This window comes from Desmodus rotundus, chromosome 10, assembly GCF_022682495.2.
Source record: "Desmodus rotundus isolate HL8 chromosome 10, HLdesRot8A.1, whole genome shotgun sequence".
Taxonomy (NCBI): Eukaryota; Metazoa; Chordata; class Mammalia; order Chiroptera; family Phyllostomidae; genus Desmodus; species Desmodus rotundus.
The window spans coordinates 24,550,393-24,570,984 of record NC_071396.1 but is presented as its reverse complement, the minus strand read 5'-3'; the positions used below and the strand labels follow the sequence as shown (position 1 = coordinate 24,570,984).

Below are 20,592 nucleotides of genomic sequence, written 5' to 3'. Positions count from 1 at the left end.
GATTTAATTGACAGCTGATCTGTGAAATCCTCAACACATGCTGGGCAAGAACACCGGCTCAGACTTCAAGGTCAGGTTTTGTCAGGGTGCAAACACACCTTTCCACCCCTTACAGAGCGCATTCTTGCTCCTTAAACATACAAACCGGGGTTCCGATAAAGAATGTGGGATCCAGATGTCTGCTAAAATGCTCCAACATCTACTTCCCACTTTTTTTTTAATCCTCACCCGAGAAAGAGAGAGACAGAGAAACAGCAACATGAGAGAGAAACATCGATCGGGCCTCCTGTACACGCCGTGACTGGGGATCAAACCCGCAACCTTTTGGTGCACGGGACAACGCTCCAGCAAACCGACCCGTCTGGCCAGGGCTACTTCCCCCTTTTATGCCTGTGGTATAATAATAAAAAGATATATTTGCCCTTGCCCCAGGTTCCAGGCAGAGCTCCTAAACCCTTGGGGTTTATTGAGACCAGGAGTGTCTTCGGTTGCACAGAGGGAGCCGCGTTCTACCTCGTTCTGTGTTTATGCTGATGTGCTGACTCACACAGAGTGGGTGGCCTCTACCTGGCTTCAGGGTGTGGGCTGGTCACCAGGAAGACCACACAGTGACAGGAGGGTGAGAACTATTGAGCCCCTTTCCTGACCTCCAGAGAGGGGAGCAAGGCTGGATGTTAAGTTATAAAAATTCTTAAGCCCCGGCTGGTGTGGCTCAGTGGATTGAGCACAGGCCTGAGAACCAAAGGGTCGCTGGTTCGATTCCCAGTCAGGGCACATGCCTGGGTTGTGGGCCAGGTTCCCCAGTAGGGGGCACATGAGAGGCAGTCACACATTGATGATTCTCTCTCTTTCCCCCTCCATTCCCCTCTCTAAAAATAAATAAATAAAATCTTTTAAAACTAGAAAAGAAAAATGTCTCATTATGTCAGAACAGGAGGGTAGATGGTAACAGACAAGTGAGCGCAGTTACATTACGGTTAACTATGGAAGACTGCCTTTATCTGCCCCAGGGAAAGTGGCCTTTATCTGCCCTGGTTTACAAAAAACCTGCCGAACTGTATCAGAATCGACAAAGTTGATCAATAAACAGAAGTGTGAGCCCTTACCACCAGGCTGAGCTTCCCGTCAGTACACGGATCCCCCGCCTGGACGAGCCTCGGGACGGCCACCCCCTGGAGCCCAGGCCAGCCTGCTCTGGAAGCTGTCTGAAGCCCTCTTCCCAGGATCGGACCTGAAATTCTGAACTATAAAACTGGCAAGGAGTTTTTTTTTTTACCCCCACCCAAGGATATATATTTATTGATTTTAGAGAGAGAGGAAGGGAAAAAGAAGGAGAGAAAGGAAAAAAAACATTGATGTGAGAGAGAGATATTGATCGGTTGCCTCTGGTACGCGCCCTGACCGGGGATTAAACCCACAACCTTTTGGTGTATGGGATGACGCTCTGACCAAGCCACCTGGCAGGGCAAAAGCTGTCACGGTGTTTTTACACCCAATCGGCCTCTGGCCCTTCCAGGATGACCAGAACAGCAGGTGCTGGCTCCGAGCTCCCGATGCAATGCCCACAAGCAGGAGGAAGGCTGGAAAGAAAATGCAGTCGGTTTGGGTGCCCCTGTTTCTTCATTAGCTCACCACCATCATTAGCGCTTCCCTGTGCTACAGGCCCACAAGAGGGGAACCTCAACTCATCGGGACAAAATTAACGCTCCCCAGATTCACTTGTGCAAGCAGGATGTTACTTACACAGCCACACTGGAGGTCCCAGGGCCGGGATGGGCCCCAGGGACGTGTGCAGGCCTCGTTGCCTGTGCTGCAGTTGTGACCCCCAGGTGGGTCAGGACCAAACCCTCACAGGGCAGCCACGACACCCCCCACCCATGGAGGGGTGTACTCCTTTCCATCCTGATGCTGTGGCTAAGTATAACCACTTGACCAGAGCCTTGCGTCTTACTACCTGCTTCCTCCCAATGCCGAAGGGGAGGAATCGGGCTCCAGTGAACACACAATGGCAGGGCCCCCCTGGCCCTTCCGTCCTACAGGGAAGGGACTCCTGTGGAAGCTGATGTCACCCCTCCAGCCGACAGCAGGCTGACTCCCAGGGGGTGTTAAGCTTTCCATGAAGGACTCAAGACCCAACACAATGAGAATTATGGGGGACAGAATAAATGTATGGGGAAGCTCTAACTGTGGCCACTTGTCGTGGGATGTGTTGGCGTGTTGAATGTTCTGTGTTCTGAGGAGCATAGGAGGCAGCTCTCCTTCCCCCTGGGTCTCTGACTCCCCTGTACAAGCAGACACCATGAGCTCTCTGAAAACCAGGCATCCGCAGCAGGACTGGGCACTAGGTTAGAAATGAGAATTCCGAGGCCCTGCCCCACTCTATAGAATCCCACTCGGGGCGGGGCCGGCCCTGGTAATCAGCAAAGTGTGAGGGCTAAGGGGTCAGATTTTGGTTCTCTGAGCTCCCACTGCTGGGAGCTCAGCCTGACTCTCTTACCACCTGCATCCTCCGCCCAGTGCTTCTCAACTCCAGTGTATAAAGGCGCCCTGTGGGGTGTGTCCTGCAGGATCTGGAAGCAGTGGGGCGCTCACACGGGCACACCTCCTGGCCCAAACCCTTCTGCGGCTCCCTGTCATGCTGCACACCCACTGCCTGGCTGCCTTTCCCAGTCGTCACCCTGGATGGCTGTGCCTGACCCTCCCATGTGACCCCGCTTCCCAAAACCCCAGGCTGGGACTCCCTGACTTCAGCACCACCACAGGAAATACCCCACCCCCCAACATCCTCCAGCCCTGGCTGCGGGTGACAGCTGGGGTCTCTGTCGCCCAGTTCTCTACCTTGGTAGGGGTCTGCCTTTCATGCCCAAACAATCACCAGCTCCTTGGGGGACAGGCCGCATTTAGTGCTTGTTTACATCCTGCAAAGAAAACTGTAAAACCAACAGGAAGCTGCTAGTGAAAGACCAGGGAAATGATGGAAACATCCACAGTCTTGTGATTTTGTTTCCCCAAAAACAAATCAAAAATTCATTTCTGAGCTCTTAAAAGTCACACACATAACTCAAGAGTCCTGATTAGTACCCCCTTTCCCCCTAGAAAAAAAAAAAAGCAAAAAATCTTCCATCACTACACTTACATGAAGTCAGATAAAGCCAAAAATAAGCTCCATGGAACTAGATAAAGGCATTCCTACGCCCATAACCTGTATTTGTAGTGTAACAGAAATATCAAGGAAACTTCTTCAAGAGGTTTGACTTCATGTTCTAGCTGTTCTCCCTGTTATGTTGCAAGCTGGGGCTTCTATTTCTTGGGAGAGTTGAAGATGAAAGGAAAGAATGAGAAAAAACTTTCAGAAAACATACAGCAGCTAAGCCAAGTATTGGCTGATGTCGTTTCTCGTGTCTGCGCAGATGGAGAAGGTTCACGATGAATGGAGGAGCTCGTGATCATTAACATTCTTCTAAGGATAGCCCTAGACAAAACTAACAATAAGCTGAGCCAACTTTGGTAGCCTCCTCCCGTGCCTTTCATCCGAGTCCCTCCTCTGCTTTCCCTCCAAATAACAAATACAAGCAACCCCACAGAGGGTGTGAATAAGAAGCGCTCCCCTGCAAAGCGCGTGAGACTGTAATGGCCCCCCCCACCCCACCCCCACCCCCGTCTGTGTACAGCAGGCCCATCAGAGACAAAGGCTTACTGCCAGGAGGGAGTGCCATTCCTCCGGAGTACTAACGAAAAATTCTACACGTGATTGCAAAAGAAAGGGAAGTTTATCCTACAGGAAGTGCAAATGATTGGAAACCGCTCTCCCAGAAGTACACCGTGAGGGGGTCAGGGGATCGAGGTGGACGCCAGCAGGAACGCACGCCAGGGTGGCTGTCGTGGAAGACTGCACAGGCACAGCTCGGAGACTCTGCAGGGTGGGTTTCAGGACACCAGAATAAAGCGAATACCTCACTGAAGTGAGCCGTGATTTATTATTTTTTGCTGTCCCATGGCATTATCAACGTGATGTTTACATTACACTGTAGACTATTAAGGGTGCAATAGCATAGTCTTTTTAGAATGTACATATCTGGCTCAGTGGATTAAGCTCCAGCCTGAGAACTGAAAGGCCACCAGTTCGGTTCCCAGTCAGGGCACATGCCTGGGTTGAGAGCCAGGTCCCCAGCCAGTTCCCCACTTGGGGGTGTGCCAGAGGCAACCAATCAATGTATCTCTCACGCATTGATGTTTCTCTCCCTCTCTTTCTTCCTCTCTCTAAAAATAAATAAATATAATCTTTAAAAAATTGTTTTAAATAAATAAATAAGCCCTGGCTGGTGTGGCTCAGTGGATTGAGTGCTAGCCTGCGAACCTGAGGATTGCCGGTTCCATTCTCAGTCCGGGCACATGAACCTGGGCCAGGTCCCCAGTAGGGGGCGCAGGAGAGGCAACCCATCAATGTACCTCTCATTGATGTTTCTTTCCCTTCCTCCCTCCCTCTAAAATAAATAAAATGCTCAAAACTGAATGAATGAATGAATAAATAAATAAAAGGTACATATCTTCATTAAAAAATACCGTATTGCTAAAAAATGCTAACCATCATCTGCACCTTCAGTGAGTTGTAATCATTTTGCTAGTGGAGGGTCCTGCCTAGTAATGTCAAAGATCTCTGAGCACAGCCCTGGCTGGTGTGGCTCAATTGGTTGGAGCGCCGTCTTGTAACCACAGGTTGCGGGTTCGATTCTTAGTTGGGGCATACACCTAGGTTGTGTGTTCAAGCCCCAGTCTGGGGGTATAGGGAAGGCAACCGATCCCTACTTCTCTCATCCTTCCCCTGCTCTAAATGCAATGGAAGAAATGTCCTCAGGTGAGGATTAAAAAAAGAAATCACTGACCAGAGGTCACCATGACAAATATAATACTAAGGAAAATGCTTGATATATTACAAGAATCATCAAAATGTGAGACAGAGTGAACAAATGCGGTTGGGAAAATGGCACCTATAGGCTTGCTTGACGCATAGCACAGTTGCCACAAACGTTCAATTTGTAAAGAACACAGTATCTGCGAAGCGCAATAAAATAAGGTGCCTGTAACGGATCCTGGGGAGACACAGGAAAGAAACTGCATTTAGGGAACTTCTACTCTGACTTGCAGTTTCCTCACAATCGGCTTCAACACAGCCGACAAATAAGGTGCATAAAATGGAATTGGACATGTATGGATACATCTGTGAAAAAAGTATTTTCTAATAATAAAAATCATACATCGTTCCATACTCAAAATAGAAACTTGTACTGAATAGCAAAAAAATGACCCCCAAAAAACTATTCAGCTAGGACCTACATGAAGAACAATGATGGTTTGCTTTCTAACGTGATTTTTTAAAAGAACGAAGAACAAAACCATTCATTGAATGTAACGAATAAGAAATACGCTTTGAATTTCTCAATGTAATTATTAGTTCATTTCAAAGCACCTTTTAGAACTAGCGTCTCATGAAACACATTTGGGGAAACACTGTTTTAATACTATGGGGCTGAAAAAAGAGGTATAAGATATTAAAAATAGACAGAATGAACTCCTGAAACTTCTAAAACACGAAAGAGTGAAAAGGGCCAGGCACAAATTACACAGTCTCACGGCAGGATTGCATCCGTGTGAAGCTCCAGAACAGGCAAACTGCTCAGCGGGGGAGAAAGACCAGACCAGCTGCCGGCCCAGACGCGGTGGGGGCCAGGGAGGGGTGCAGGGGAGGGGCAGGTTCTGAGGGGAATGCTGACAGAGTTATCAGTTACACAGATCCCCGTATTTTTGCCGTGTATAATGCAGTCCTGTGTATAATGAGCACCCACATTTTTGGGGCCCAAACTTCCAGGGAAAAAATCTTTCATTTTAATTTTTTAATTCAATTGTTTATTTCTTTGTATTTAGATCCGTGTTTTTTGTATTTTAAAGGAATTTTCAGCCATGGCTGGTGTGGCTCAGTGGATTGAGTGCTGGCCTGTGAACCAAAGGGTCACTGGTTCGATCCCCAGGTAGGGCACGTGCCTACGTGGTAGGCCAGGTCCCCAGTAGGGGGCTTGCGAGCGGCAACCACACACTGGTTCTCTCCTCTTTCTCCCTCCTTTCCCCTCCACCTAAAAATAAATAAATAAACCCTTTAAAAATAAATAAATAAAGGAATTTTCAAGTCTGCTCCAATTGCTTTTGCACTTTGTGTAAATTGGGCCTTGAAGCGATCAAAAACAAGACAAGCTGGTTTTTTAAGTATCTAGGGCTGCCCATGTATATAATGCAAAAATTTAGGCAAAAAAAGTGCTCATTATACATGGCAAAATACGGTATATTTGTCAAAACCTGGGGAAGAGTTAAACTTACAATATATACATTCCATGATGCATAAATTTCACCTTCAGGACAAAAAACTAAACTGGATCGCATTAATTACATGCATGCAGTGTCTAGGGGAGCCGGGGTAAGCGGCATGGATGGATAGATGGACAGAGTCAGGGAGCCCCCGTGACGCACAGGCGCACAGAAGAACGCAAGGGGTGGGTTTGGGGGAGGGGGCAAGGCTGCTCCCTGCCTGTGCCTCTCCGTGTTCTGGGTGTGTGGGAATTTTCACAGTAAAGTACCAGGGAAAAAAGGGATAACTGTGATACACATTGTAAATAAGAAGATACGCTAAAGTTTTCCCAAAGTATTTTCTTCTTTTAGATTTTATTTATTTATTTTGAGAAAGAGGGAAAGGGAGGGAGAAGAGGTAGAGAAACAACTTGTTGTTTCCTCTCGAGCGCCCCCTACTGGGGGGCCCGACCTGGCCTGCAACCCAGGCCTGTGCCCTGATTGGGAATCCAACCAGCGGCCCTTTGGTTTGCAGGCCAGAGCTCAACCCACTGAGCCACACCAGCCAGGGCAGTTTTCCCAATGTATTCTCAAGTGGACACTTTTCCCAATTCATTCTACAAAGACAAAAATAACTATTTCTTAAAATAATGTTTTTTATCCATCTGGATGACTTTCAAAAAGTGGGACTAACACACTTCAGCAGTGGGTCTCGAGTAAGGCTTTTCAGTGTCTGCGGGTTGGGGGGGGGGGGGGCAGGCACCCATTTACTTTTAAGCCTCAACAACAATTCTAATTCACAGCCAAAGTCTAGATCAACTGAAAGAATGCCTCATAGAGTTTTCCTAACTACAAACCCATGCAAGAGTGTTCACCGGTATTTCCTTCCCTTCAGGGAGGAAAAGATGACAGAAAACAGGGGACCGGGTCCTATCTGTAAGGCAAAGGCTTCCGAAAAGGAGAATCATACAGGAAACATTTCGGAAACAATTATACGTACCCAATCTTATAAGAATCACTACTTATGAAACAAAATAAATGAGCCAACAAAACAGAAATAGACTCAGATACAGAGAAGTAATTGATGCTCACCAGACAGGAGGGAGTCTGGGGGGATGGGTGAGAAGGGGAAGGGATTAAGATGCACAATTTGCCCGCAAACCGTCCCAGGGATGTAAAGTACAGCACAAGGGGACGCAGTCAATCATACTCCAATAACCATGTATGGGGGCAGATGGGGACTGGACGCATCAGGGGGATCACTTTGTAAATTATAAAATGTGTAATCACTATCTTGTACACCTGAAGTTAATATGTCAAGCTTATATGTCAACTGTAATTGAAATTTTAAAAAGTATTTTTAATAATAAAAAATAATTTTTAAAAATTACTATTCGCCTTGGCCGGGTTGCTGAGTTCGTTGGAGCATCGTCCCATACACGAAATCTGGGTTTGATTCCTAGTCAGGGCACACACCTGGACTGCCGGTTTCATTCATGGTTAAGGTGCACATGCCAGGGCAACAGATTTATGTTTCTGTTCTTCCCTCTCTCTCTCTCAACCCCCACCCTCCTCTCCCTCTCCTTTCCTCTCTAAGCAAATCCTCAGGTGAGGATTTTTTTAAAAATCACTATTTATGGCTAGCCAAGGCAAGACATACTTTCAAAACGTAAAAGAGGCACCCTGACTGGTGTGTCTCAGTGGGTTAGGCATCTTCCCACAAACTGAAAGGTCGATGGTTCGATTCCCAGTCAGGGCACATGCCTGAGTTGCAGGCCAGTCCCCCAGTAGGGGGCGCATGAGAGGCAGCCACGCAGTGATGTTTCTCTCCCTCTCTTTCTCCTTCCCTTCCCCTCTCTCTAAAACGAAATAAATAAAATCTTTAAAAGAAAACTTAATAGAAACATTAACTGATGTGCCTGTAAGTTGCAGAGGAGATATCAGAGGAAGGTTTTGCAACAAAGAGGCCTTCCACACACACAGCGGGATAAAATCGCAGCAGCCGTAACATGAACTATGTTTAGATCACCACCACCAAAGGGAAACAAAACTCCACAGAGTTATTCTCAGATACCCCTGTTTCTATAACACACTCCAAAAAGTCTATAAAGCGTAACTTATGCATGTCTTCACCAATGAGAAGGACTAGTCAAAGTTGCTTACCTTTTCTAGCAGGCAGGTCTGCAGTCGGGGGTGACTCTGCCCCGGTGTATACAATCTCTCCATCTTTAACCATCTCGTTCCACAGACCAAAGAGCCCATCTCTCGTGAACGCGAGCTGGCAACGACAAGGAAGACGCGCTTACAGAGCGTGACCACGCTCACAATGGCATTCTCGAATAGCGACGTGAGAAAAAAAATCTCCTTTCCTCTTCAACATCGAATAAAAACATTATCCCAAGGGAAGCAGTTAAATGAAAAGGCACAGAGTACATAACCATGTATATACTATGCTAATTTTTGTGTAAGCTGCAAGAGAAAAAGACGTGTGAAGCCTGTGCTGTGGGAAGATAAACCAGAAGCAAATAACAGTGATTACTACGGGGCACAGGAAGGGTACGGGAGTGGAAGGCAATAGAGAAGAACGAAAACAAGATTGTGAGTGTAACTCCTATGTTTTTACTTCTAACGCGATAAATGATTACCGATTACAAAAGTTAAAATTAAATCATAAAAAAGCAAGACCTACAACTGGCAAAAAGCAAATGAACCTGAGTTTATTAAAAAGAAAAGTATTTCACCCTGACCAGTATGGCTCAGTTGGCTGAGAGTCACCAGGCAAAGCAAAAGGTCATGGGTTCAATTCCTGGTCAGGGCACATGCCTGGGGCTGCGGGTTTGGTCTCCTGTGGGGGCGTGTGCAAGAGGCAACCGGTTGATGTTCCTCTCCCTCTCTTTCTCCCTCCCTTCCCCCTCGCTAAAAATAAATAAATAAAATCTTCAAAAAAGAAAGAATTTCAAGGGACGTGTGAACTACACATCTTTAGTCAGATAAAATCCAAAGGGAAAAAAAACTGAAACTTCATGCATTGGTCTTATTGATAATCCCGGTATTGACATTAAAATCTTTTATGTTTCATGTATACTGATACGGCGATGTTAAACTCATAAAAACGATGTTTATGATAAAGTATGTTCATTACTAGAAACTGAGGTTTTAAGTGAAAAAGAGATCAAATCAAGGACCTTTTTAAGAACAACTTGAACTGAAAATCTCAGTAGGATTGGTATTTGACTCTATCTGCTGGCCCAGTCTTTGGAAGGGACCTAGAGCGCAGGCAGCAAACACAAGGCCCACGGGCCAAACCCGGCCCTCCGCCTTCTTTTATCCGACCCGGGGCCTTGTTTCTACCCAGCAGCAGCACCGAGCTCTTGCTTAACTGTTATGGAGTAGTTACATTTCTACAGTCCTAAAATCACATTCAGCCCTTTGAAGGCAACCGCGAGGATGATGTGGCCCCCGGTGACAATGAGTTTGACACCCCTGCCCTAGAACCAACGGCACTTTAACAGGGATGAGTGCACCCCACACCCAGATACTGGTTTCCAAGGACCACTTCCTCTGTATAAAATCTGGGCCCTTGGAAAACAGGCTGATCCGAGGACCAGACCAGACAAAATGAGCCCGTATGATCTTAATTTTGCACCAAAAAAGTTAGTCAAAGCCTGTTGGAGACTCTACTGGCCAAATTTAGAATAATTCTGAGCATCCAATACAAAACAACTGTAGTGGACAGCAAATGTAAACAAAAACATTGAAGTCCACACTGATATTCAAAGAAAAAAAACAAAAAACAAAAAAAGCCCTGGCTGCTGTGGCTCAGTTGGTTGGGCATTGTCCTGCAAACCGGGAGATCACGGTTTTGATTCCCAGTCAGGGCATGTGCCTGAGTTGCAGGTTGGGTCCCAGATGAGGCGTGTGCAATAGGCAACCAATCAGTGTTCTCTCTCTCTCACATTAATGTTTCTCTCCCTCTTTTTCCCTCCGTCCCCTCTCTCTGAAAAGAAATAAATAAAATCTTTTAAAAGTGCCCTGGCTGGAGTGGCTCAGTGGATTGAGCACCGGCCTGCAAACCAGAGGGTCACTGGTTCCATTCCCAGTCAGGACTCTGCCTGGGTTGTGGGCCAGGTCCCCAGTAGGGGGTGTGCAAGAGACAACCGCACGTTAATGTTTCTCTTCCTCTCTTTCTCCCTCCCTTCCGCTCTCTCTGAAAATAAATAAATATATAAAATCTTTTAAAAAAAAGAATGTAGAGTAGGCGAAACTCTTAAGAAGAGCGTGGCACCCTGGTGCACACAAACGCTACACAATCCCGAGTGTGGATGGGACAGGTGGACACAAAGACATTTCACCCTGTGACTCAGTTGTTTCCTTCTGGGGCAAAGGTAAAGCATTTCAATTAAGAACAATCTGACAGTAACCCGGTGGGAAGGGATAATGGGGGGAAGGAAGTAGGATTTTCAGGAACAACTATAAAGGACACATGGACAAAACCAAGGGGGGGGGGGTGGGTAGAAGCATGGGAGGGAGGTGGGGATGGCTGGGGTGGCGGGGAGAGGTGAGGGGTAAATGCAGACAACTGTACTTGAACAAAAATAAAATAATTTTTTAAAAATAAAACTAAAAAAGGCAATGAAGAAAAAAGAATCTCTCACATATAATTAAGGTCCCATATAATTCAGGTCCCACATCCCAGCTGATCATGAAACAGGTTGTTCTGGGCGCCGCACTGGGTGCGGCCATCCAGAAGAGCCACTCTCCCCAGCTGTGACCCGCCACGGCCTGCCCGTGGAGACAGGTGACCCCTAGGAGCCCACGACAGTCCCACAACCGCACAAACTGAACTCTGCCAACGAGGATCCCAGCGCGGCCCAGCTCACACCCTGTGAGACCAGAAGCAGAGGACCAGCTAAGCCATGGCCACACTCCTGGCCCACACAAACTAGGGGAAAGAGCACACATGAGTGGTTTTAAGCAGTTAAATTTGTGACCCGTGACAAGATAAAATCAATTCGGTATTAAACTCAGTTTTCAGAGCAGCCACAGATCTGTTCCCACCACCAACAGTGTAACTGCCATTTACGTACTCATGAGTCCTGGCAAAAAGTATCAACTGTCAGGGAGAGAAGTCAGCTCCTTCCTAAAAAGTGAGCTGCGCCCTGGCCGCCTGGGGAAGCTCCGTTGGCTACAGCATCACCCCCGTACTCCAAGGCTGCTGATTTGATATCTGGTCTGGGCACATGCAAGAAGCAACTGGTGAATGCAAAGCTGGGTGGAGGAACATAGATAACTCTGTCTTTCTCCCTTGCTCTCTTCCTTAAAAAAAAAGTAAATCAATAAAAAAATCTTTAAATTTTTTTTTAAGATTTATTTATTTTGAGAGAGAGGGGAAGGGAAGGAGAAAGAGAAGGAGGGAAACAGCAATGTTACCGTTGGTAGTTGGCTAATTATTAAAAGGAAAAGGGAGCAATGGAAATTTGCCATTGAGCTTAATACAATGGGGAGCAGGAGCCTGTATGCTGCCCCAGGAAGCTACAGATCACACCCCAGGGGACCAAAGCATTGCTCCACCAAGGGGATGAACCTCCCCCGTCTGGTGCCGGAGTGTTGAAGGAGAGTTCCTAGGCCTGTCAGTCAAATTAGGGGGTAGACCTATCAAAAGTCCACAGAAACACGGGAAGTTGACTGGTTCCTTAGAAAAAGCACATGGTCCTTCCCAAACCCACGCTAATATGATCCCAGAAGAACAAAGACGTGCTTGCACACACGCTCGCACTCTCTCTCTCTCTCCCCCCCGCCACACCCAGTAACACACTTGCCCCATGCATTTGCATGCTCTCTCTTGCCCAGAGCACCAGACCACGCAGGTCTAGCAGCTACCAGGGCCCGCGACAGACTGTGGGCTCCAAAGGACTGAGCTTTACTATGAAGCAGAAACTCTGGACACTGGATTTTGCTTCCGCCTTGGTAAAGACACGGTTGGACTTTTTCCATGGTGGGACAGAGGCAGATGGGACACTGGGAACCCCGGGGGCAGCGACTATTTCCATTTTGCCACACGACCATCTCCCGTGCGTGGGTCCTTGGAGTGCTATCCTCGTGATCCTGTGGAAGTGCCTTATTTCTACCTACAACACGAACTCCGAGTTCAAGCAATGGATGGAGGCAGAGGAAGACACTAGAAAGAGAGAAAATAACTTGGGAGGCCCTTGCCAAGTGTGCCCCCGGCAATGAAGGATGAGAACCTAACCCAAGACACCGACAGTAGAGTACTTAAGACATTTTAGATCACACGGGACAGACGTGCAAGGTGAAAACGATGCTGGAAGCAATGGAAGTGAGAGAGAAGTGGCTCAGTTTTAACCATCGAGATCTGCACTAACTACAGAGCATAACAAGGCACTCCTCTCTACACACACGTGATAACTAAACGCAAATTCAGACAGCAGTAGAGCAGTCAGGGCTAGAGATTCAGGTCCATGTCTACAGCGTCTGAGCCCCATCGCACTGGATGACCCCAGGGTGGCTGGGCTCCAGGCACCAATGTTTTCTTGAGGAGCAGCCCAGGTTAAAAAGCATTGCTGTTCAGTGCTATGAAAAAGAAGGAAAAAGGCCCTGGCTGGTGTAGCTCTGTGGATTAAGCGCAGGCCTGTGAACCAAAGGGTCCCAGATTCAATTCCCACTCAGGGCAGCAGGGGGCGTGGCGAGAGGCAACCACACATGGAAGTTTCTCTCCTCTTTCTCCCTCCCTTCCCCTCTCTCGAAATAAATAAACTCTTTAAAGGAAGAGCCAAAAGATGAAACTTTTAACAAAAAGCCACGTGGAAATACATGGCCCACTCTTTATCACTTGGGGCATGTGTCAGGAGGGCAGAGGGCGGGGCAGTGCTGTGCAAGGTAGGGACTTGGGAACTGATCACCCAAAGATGGGAATGAGCCTCAGGCTCCAGTGACTGCCATTCACAGTACAAGGTTCGGGGCTGGAAAGGATTCCAGGAAGGAGGGACATTACCTAAGGCAATGAAGCAAGCTTCCGGGAGGAGGGCCTGAAGAAGCACACTGTGGAAGGCAAAGATGAAGCCCTGGGGGAACATGCCAGGGCACTGGGAGGGGAGCTAGGCTGCCCAGGAAAACGGAGAATAACTGAAGCATTGTAGGAACAGCCTGCACAAGGAATGAAAACCACTTCAACTTGTCAATTTAAGGGTATCTGTATGGCCCTGACCGGGTTGGGCATCGTCCTGCAAAGCAAGGGGTCGTGTGTTCAATTCCTGGTCAGGGCACAGGCCTGCGTTGTGGGCTCGGTCCCTGGCCAGGGCCCACTAACTGATGTTTCTCTCTCACACTGATGTTTTCCTCCCTCTCTTTCTCCCTCCACTTTCCCTCTCTAAAAATAAATAAAGAATTTTTTTTTAAAAAAAGAGTGTTTGTACAATAGTCTATACTTAGTCTTCATTAGCAGTTAATTTACACAGAACTTCCCAATGGGTGGTAATAGAGGTTTTACATTTTCTTTACTTTTGTACAGAATCCAGATACTTATAATTGGCACTATTCCATCCTAGCAGCCTCTTCTGTTGTGCTCATTCTTATCTCTAAAAGGGCAAAGCGGGTAAAGGCCACATCCTGGCAAGAAGCCAGTGGGCTGGTGGGGGAGGCCCGATAGGCCCAGGTTTGAGGGAGCGTGAACAGAGGTTCAAGGACAAGGACACATCCCAGACCACCCACAGCCAGGGCAGGACTGGGGAAGAGGCCTAACTCCCAAGTTCTTTCATTCTTTCTCACCACCACCACCTCGAGCACCCACAGGTGCAGGGAGGAAGCCTGGGGGGGCCGCCAGGTCCGCCGCGTGGGCACTGCCAACACCTCAACACCAGAAAGGATCAGGCAAAGCAACCCTTAAGGTCTCTATTAAAATGACCACTAAAAACAAATAAATAAAATGACCGCTTCACAACTGCATATTTATACAATATCACCCAAAATAGAATGGGCCAAATCAATACATGGAATCTGATGACCTGACAGGTTAGCAAATGTTTATTTTTCCTATCTTTCAAATATGCCTGAAATGTTGTCTGTTCAAATACTTGTGGATGTAAAACAAAGGTATCTGGCTTTTTTCTTTTTTTTTTAGCCTTGCAGAAAAATACTGAGCACCTACTGCACATACAGCAACAGAGCAATTCCCAAAAATGTGAAGAATGAATTCCAAGAGCAACTGGGAAGGTCAGGCAGAAACATGAAGTGCATCCGTCTGTAGACAGGTAGGCAGCGAGGACACGCAAGCCCGGGACTCCAGAGAGGAAGGGACTCAAGCTCAGAGAGCCCAGGCTGCTTCCCCGAGAGGCACCCAGAGCCAATCTTCACGACCATCGTCACAGCTACTGTGTCCCCAGGCTGTGGTGGGGGGTGGGCTGACGGAAGGGTAAGGTGCTCTGAGGGGTACCTCAGAGGGCCGCACGTCCAGGTGAGGTGGAAGCAAGCAGACACCTCCCCCCCCCTGAAGGGAAGGCGCTCAGTTTTGTGTCATCTCAGCTCCTGCAGTGACCTGGCATTGCTTGTGCTGCTAATTCAGTAATCCTCTGGGGAAGAGTGTGCAGTTACCGGGAGCCGCAAATGATCACAGGTTTTTATGTACAATGTGGAATTCCAAACTAGTGACAGGTAAGGCAAGACCAGGGGACTGAAAAAATGAAGAAAAAAAAAAGGGCAGACAATAGAGACAGATCGAGAGTGAATCCGGAAACCGGAAACCGGAAACGTAGACACACACTTGGTCCTGAAAAGAAGAGCCCCAGCAACGGATGACAGCGCTGACAGCACTGGGCAGGCGCCAGCCCAGAGCACAGACCAGAAGAGGAAAGCGGAATACAAAATACGGAGCTGAGGCCCTGGCCGGCAAACTGGGCCAGGTGGAGCATCATCCCCATGCACCCAGGTTGCGGGTTCGATCCCCAGCCAGGGCATATACAAGAATCAAGCAATGAACGCATCAATAAGTGGGACAACAAATTGATGTCTGTCTGTCTCATATCAATAAAAGAAATAAAAATAAAATAAAATAATTTTTTCCAAAACTAAAAATAAAATACAAGACAGGAAGCCCACGAACCCCATGACACAGCCTGTTACTACAGGCGTCAGCAAACTACAGCCCGGCCCACGGGCCAACTCTGGCCCGCCACCTGATTTTACATGACCCACACACAGGCTGAGAGTGCCCTTCCCATTTCTCAGTGGCTGGAAAGCAATCGAGAGAAGGAAAATATTGCTCGGCACCTGAAAATGACGACGTGCAAACTTCGATGCCCGTAAAGTTTTATTGTTTAGGTATCGTCTGTGGCTGCTTCCGCGCACCAACCGCAGGGGTGGGCGGTCGTCACGGAAAACTCACAGCCCACAGAAACATTTACTACCCGACCCGTTCCAGAAAAAGTTTGCTGACCCCGTGATACTGCGCTGGGCCCCACTGCACAGCGAGCCGCCGATACAGCAGGTGCTCAGCGGGCACGTTCACTCCGCACGGGAGGGACCGTCCCATCAGGTTGACAAGAAGAAACCACAGACTAGTCCAAGGAAGGAAGCAAAAGGCGGGAATTAAAATAGCCAGTTCCCTTATCTCTCCCTGCCAAATGGTGAGCGTTCGCCCCGCAGGGAGCTAGCTCCTGCCGTCCCCTACCCCTTCCAGGCAGTGTCATTCACTCCGGGGTAGGCAGCTGGGAAACCATAAGCCATGTCCCGTTGCATGACACAGAACTGAGACTGAACATGGAGGCACAGGCCACCGGCACGCTGGGGTGTCCAGCCAGAGGGAGGAGGAGACGCAGTCAAGCACAGAGGCTGTGCAAGGCTTGATATGCACAAGCAACTGAAAGATTAGACTGACATTTCAACAGAGAAGTGGAAACTATAAAGCAGTACACAACGTGGCGGTTAAACTGACAAAACGCTAGACACATTTAAAATAGATGCATTTTTCACCCTGGCTGGTATGGCTCATGGGATGGAGCACCGACCTGCAAACCAAAGGGTCGCCAGTTGGATTTCCAGTCAGGGCACATGACTGGGTTGCAGGCCAGGTCTCCAGTAGGGGGCGTGCCAAAGCAACCACACATTGATGTTTCTCTCCCTTTCTCCCGCCCTTCCCCTCTGTCTAAAAATAGATAAAATCTTTAAAAAAAATAATAGATGCATTTTCCTAAATGGACCCCTAATAAAATTTGAGAATCCAATGAATGAGATTAAAAGCGGATTAGCAAAACCTATGCTTCTAAGTTCTTTAGGAGAAAACCAGACAGAATATATCAAACAACTGTTTTCAAACCCTGGACAACAGGCAGCCCAGAACTGTGATCCCAGAGCAGGGCAACAAAAGAAGTAAGGCCTACAACTGCCCAAGCTTACTGCCTAGAAGCAGCCTCCAGGCTGCCACGCGGGAAAGGGGAGCCAATCAGACCCCAGAGGTCTTGCTGAGTTGAAGACCCAAATCAGCTATAAGTAGGTCAAAATAACAAGAACACAGGAGAGGGGGGTGCTGCAGAGAGAAGGTGATCCCTGGGAGTGGGTAGAGGGGACCCGAGTCTCTGGCTGATCAGGACCAGGGATGAGAAGACCTCCAAGGCTGGCGCCGGAAGCATTAGGAAGGAGGAGGCAGAATCCCCACGATCACAGTGGGGAAAAACTGATGTTTCCACCAAGCAGCTGGAAAGACCTCCCCACACAACAGCCTAAGGATCTGCCCTTCGCAGGGCAGATACATTAGCCCAAGACTAACGAAGCCCGTGCTAGATCAGCCCAAACAAACGTGATGATCAAGCTTGGAAGAGATCAGATTGACCAGCACTTTCCACCACAGGTGGCAAACACAAGGCCCGTGGGCCAAAGCTGGCCCTCCACCTTGTTTTATCCGGCCCGACGCCTTGTTTCTACCTGGTGGCAGCACCGAGCTCCCATTTCACTATTAAGGAATAGTTACATTTATACAGTCCTGAAAAGACATCCAGCCCTTTGAAGGCAACTGCGAAGCCGATGTGGCCCCTGGTGACGATGAGTTTGACACCCCAGCTTTACACATATGGCAGGCAAAACTAAGGCTCTTTAAAGAAATAAAACAAAATCCAACGCAGAAGAACATAATCCTTATAATGCCCAGTGTTCCATAAAAAATGACCAGGCATGCATCCATGCCCCAAACCAGAGCCATCAATCAGGAGCAACGACAGAATCAGTCAGTAGAAATAAATATGCAGCAACGACCGAGATGACGGCACTGGCAGGGAAGAACATTCGAAGTCCTGGGACAGATATGATCCGCATGCGCACACACAGAAGAGAACGTGAAAGCGATGACAAGGGAAATGAAATGCGTAAAAATGGCCTCTCTCGAGATAACAAATACATCTCAAAGGAAAACTTCAATGCATAGATTAGACACTACAAACAATACAGTTGTTCCAAGCTTCGCTCTCTCCCGTTTAAAACTCGTTTAGTCTATTTCTACCCATAAATACAGGTGTAACGCCCACCACCAGCCTTCTTGTCCACTGCAGTCAGTCAGATGTCGCCAGGCCTTTGTGTACTCAAAGGGCCCATGGAAACAGTATGTTCCGAGTTCTCACTCACTGATAAGTATGCGTCCCTTTTACCGGGAAAGTCAGTTTTGCTAGAACATAAAATCATGGGCTTGCGTTGTCTTTTCCTGGGTGCCTGAAATATGTTACTCCGTTTTCTTCTGCATAAAGCCTTCTTGTCAAAATTTAATAATAAACTCATTATCTTTCCCTTGAAACTATTAGTCTTTTCCAAGAAGCAAAGCTAGAAGCTAGTTATTTAGAAGGAAGGAAGGAGGGAGGGAGGGAGGGAGGGAGGGAGGGAGGGAAGGAAGGAAGGAAGGAAGGAAGGAAGGAAGGAAGGAAGGAAGGAAGGAAGGAAGGAAGGAAGGAAGGAAGGAAGGAAGGAAGGAAGGAAGAATAGCCCTGGCTGGTGTAGCTCAGTGGATTGAGAGCAGGCCTGCAAACCAAAGGGTCACCAGTTCGATTCCCAGTCAGGGCACGTGCCTGGGTTGCGGGCCAGGTCCCCAGTAGGGGGCGTGCAAGAGGCAACCACACACTGATGTTTCACTCCCTCTCTTTCTCCTTTGCTTCCCCTCTCTCTAAAAATAAATAAATACAATCTTTAAAACATAAAAGACTAACAAAATGTACAAATCCCCAACAAGGGTGACCCAAAATATAAAGATATAACCAAAGCATGAATAGAAAACACATGGAAGTAATAAGTCATCCCCACGAACCCAAATTAAGCTACTTGTATGTGCAAAGTCTTCCATTTCCACATTTCACCTACGAACTGTAAATCCTGAAAACAGAATGCACCAAGATGTTCACATTTACGTTTTTTAATCTACCAATATTTCTAAGCATAAAGTGGCAAGATATAAACTTAATTCTGTTTAATTTTATTTTTTTTAAGATTTTATTTATTTACTTCTAGAGAGAAGGGAAGGGAGGGAGAAAGAAAGAGAGAAACATCAATGTGTGGTTGCCTCTCACACGCGCCCTTCTGAGGGCCTGACCCGCAACCCAGGCATGTGCCCTGACTGGGAATCGAACTGGTGACCCTTTGCTTCACAGGCCCGCACTCAATCCACTGGGCTATACCAGCCAGAGTCTAAGTTTAATTTCAAAAGCTAACATTTATGCTTAATCATTTCAAATTAATGGTTATAAGAAAAGACAAATAAAGGATCCGAGGTGAATTATTGATATACTCAACAATTTTGATGGACCTCAAGGGCACTTTGCCGAGTAAACAAAGCCAGTCTCAAAAGGTCAGGTACCATATGACAAGATTATATAGAGGGGGAACAGACTAGCAGCTGCCAGGGGGGGGAAGGTGGTGAGGGAAGGAGAGCGTAGCTGGAGGGGAGATCCCTGTGGGGAAGGAGTAGCCTGGCTCTGCCCCTGTGGGGGTGGTTTCCGTAACAAAAGTAACAAAATAGCCAACAATGAGAGCAGCTGAACCCACGTCAATTCCCTGGTGTTCACATTGTCGACAATGTTACCTAAGTGTATCCACTGGGGAAGTCTGGCTGGACAGTAGGCAGTGACCTGTCTACTTTCTGTGCAACTTCCCGTGAGTCTATTATTATTTCAAAATAAAAAGTTTTGCAAAATTGCTTCATATGTATCTCATTTCATGTTCCACTTCAAAGGAGCCCAAAATAGACACTGTAGGAAATTCATCTCAGCACAGCTTATCCAAGAAAGAACAGGATAAGGCCATTCCTGGACCCCGAGCCTTACATCAAGACCAGTAAATAAATAGGTGTGTATGTTTTAAGACTAAAAAGCTTTTAAGGTTTCCTGTGCTATTTTTTATAATAGTTCCTTTGCTTTGTTGAGGGGGTGCATGAGAGGCAACCACACATTGATGTTTCTCTCCCTCTCTCCTTCCCTTCTCTCTAAAAATAAATAAATAAAATCTTTTAAAATAATTTTTAAAGAAGTCTAGAATCAATATCTGTGTTCTTCATCATACTCATGAATTAAAAGTTTTCACAGTCTCTATAAACTTTTACTTTCCACAGCCGCTAAAAACTTCTAGGGCATTTCAAAAAGAAATGGCCAAAAAATATAGATCTGCTAAATCCTACGGCTAAGAAACAGGTTTCTGCCCCACATATTAGTCATTAACCAGGTGTCAATTCTATTCCCAGTACAAAGCCCTGCACGCCCCACTGCAGGCGGGAGAGGCATCAGGGTAGAACCCGTCAGTACCCAGCTGGCATCCTCTGTATGCATCGGTCAGAAGGACTCCAGCGAATGAAACTATGTCTAAGGGATTCCTTGGGGTAAAACAACGGCACTCATTCTTCGCATTTAATAGGCAGAGCTGGAGGAACTGTATAAAACCAGCAATCACCTTTTTCAGGATATTAAGTAGCTTCGATACCCGTAACATAGGTTTCCTCTGGTGCACAATCGCAAAACCTGTGTCTCTTCAGTTACCCCTAGGAGGAGTTTGGGAGACTTCTGAATAATATTCAAACCATCTAAGAAGGGCCAAGCACTGGGTATCACACTGGATGAATCAAAAGTAAAGTGGTGAGCACTCTCGAAGTCTAGCTGATACTTTTTACGTATATCTGCCCGACTTGTCGCGGGCGCTCAGTGCAGCCTTAGACGAGTTTTCGATCAAGAGGCTAAAACTTGGATTTAGCAGTTATTTGATCATGATTACTAAGAAGGAAAA

The 20,592-nt window shown here is 47.2% G+C and overlaps 1 protein-coding gene across 5 annotated transcripts in view; it reads right to left on the bottom strand.

Annotated features, from left to right (window-relative positions):
• HERC2 (HECT and RLD domain containing E3 ubiquitin protein ligase 2) overlaps positions 1-20,592 on the bottom strand; it is a 177,790-nt gene that overhangs the window by 150,617 nt on the left and 6,581 nt on the right. For 3 of the 5 annotated variants that reach the window (XM_053913371.2, XM_053913370.1, XM_045196628.3), the window contains one exon: positions 8,500-8,614. The exons of the other annotated variants lie outside the window; for them this stretch is intronic. In XM_053913371.2, the coding sequence (XP_053769346.1) occupies positions 8,500-8,614 (115 nt within the window). The remainder of the gene's footprint in view (positions 1-8,499; positions 8,615-20,592) is intronic. 5 annotated transcript variants of the gene reach the window in all.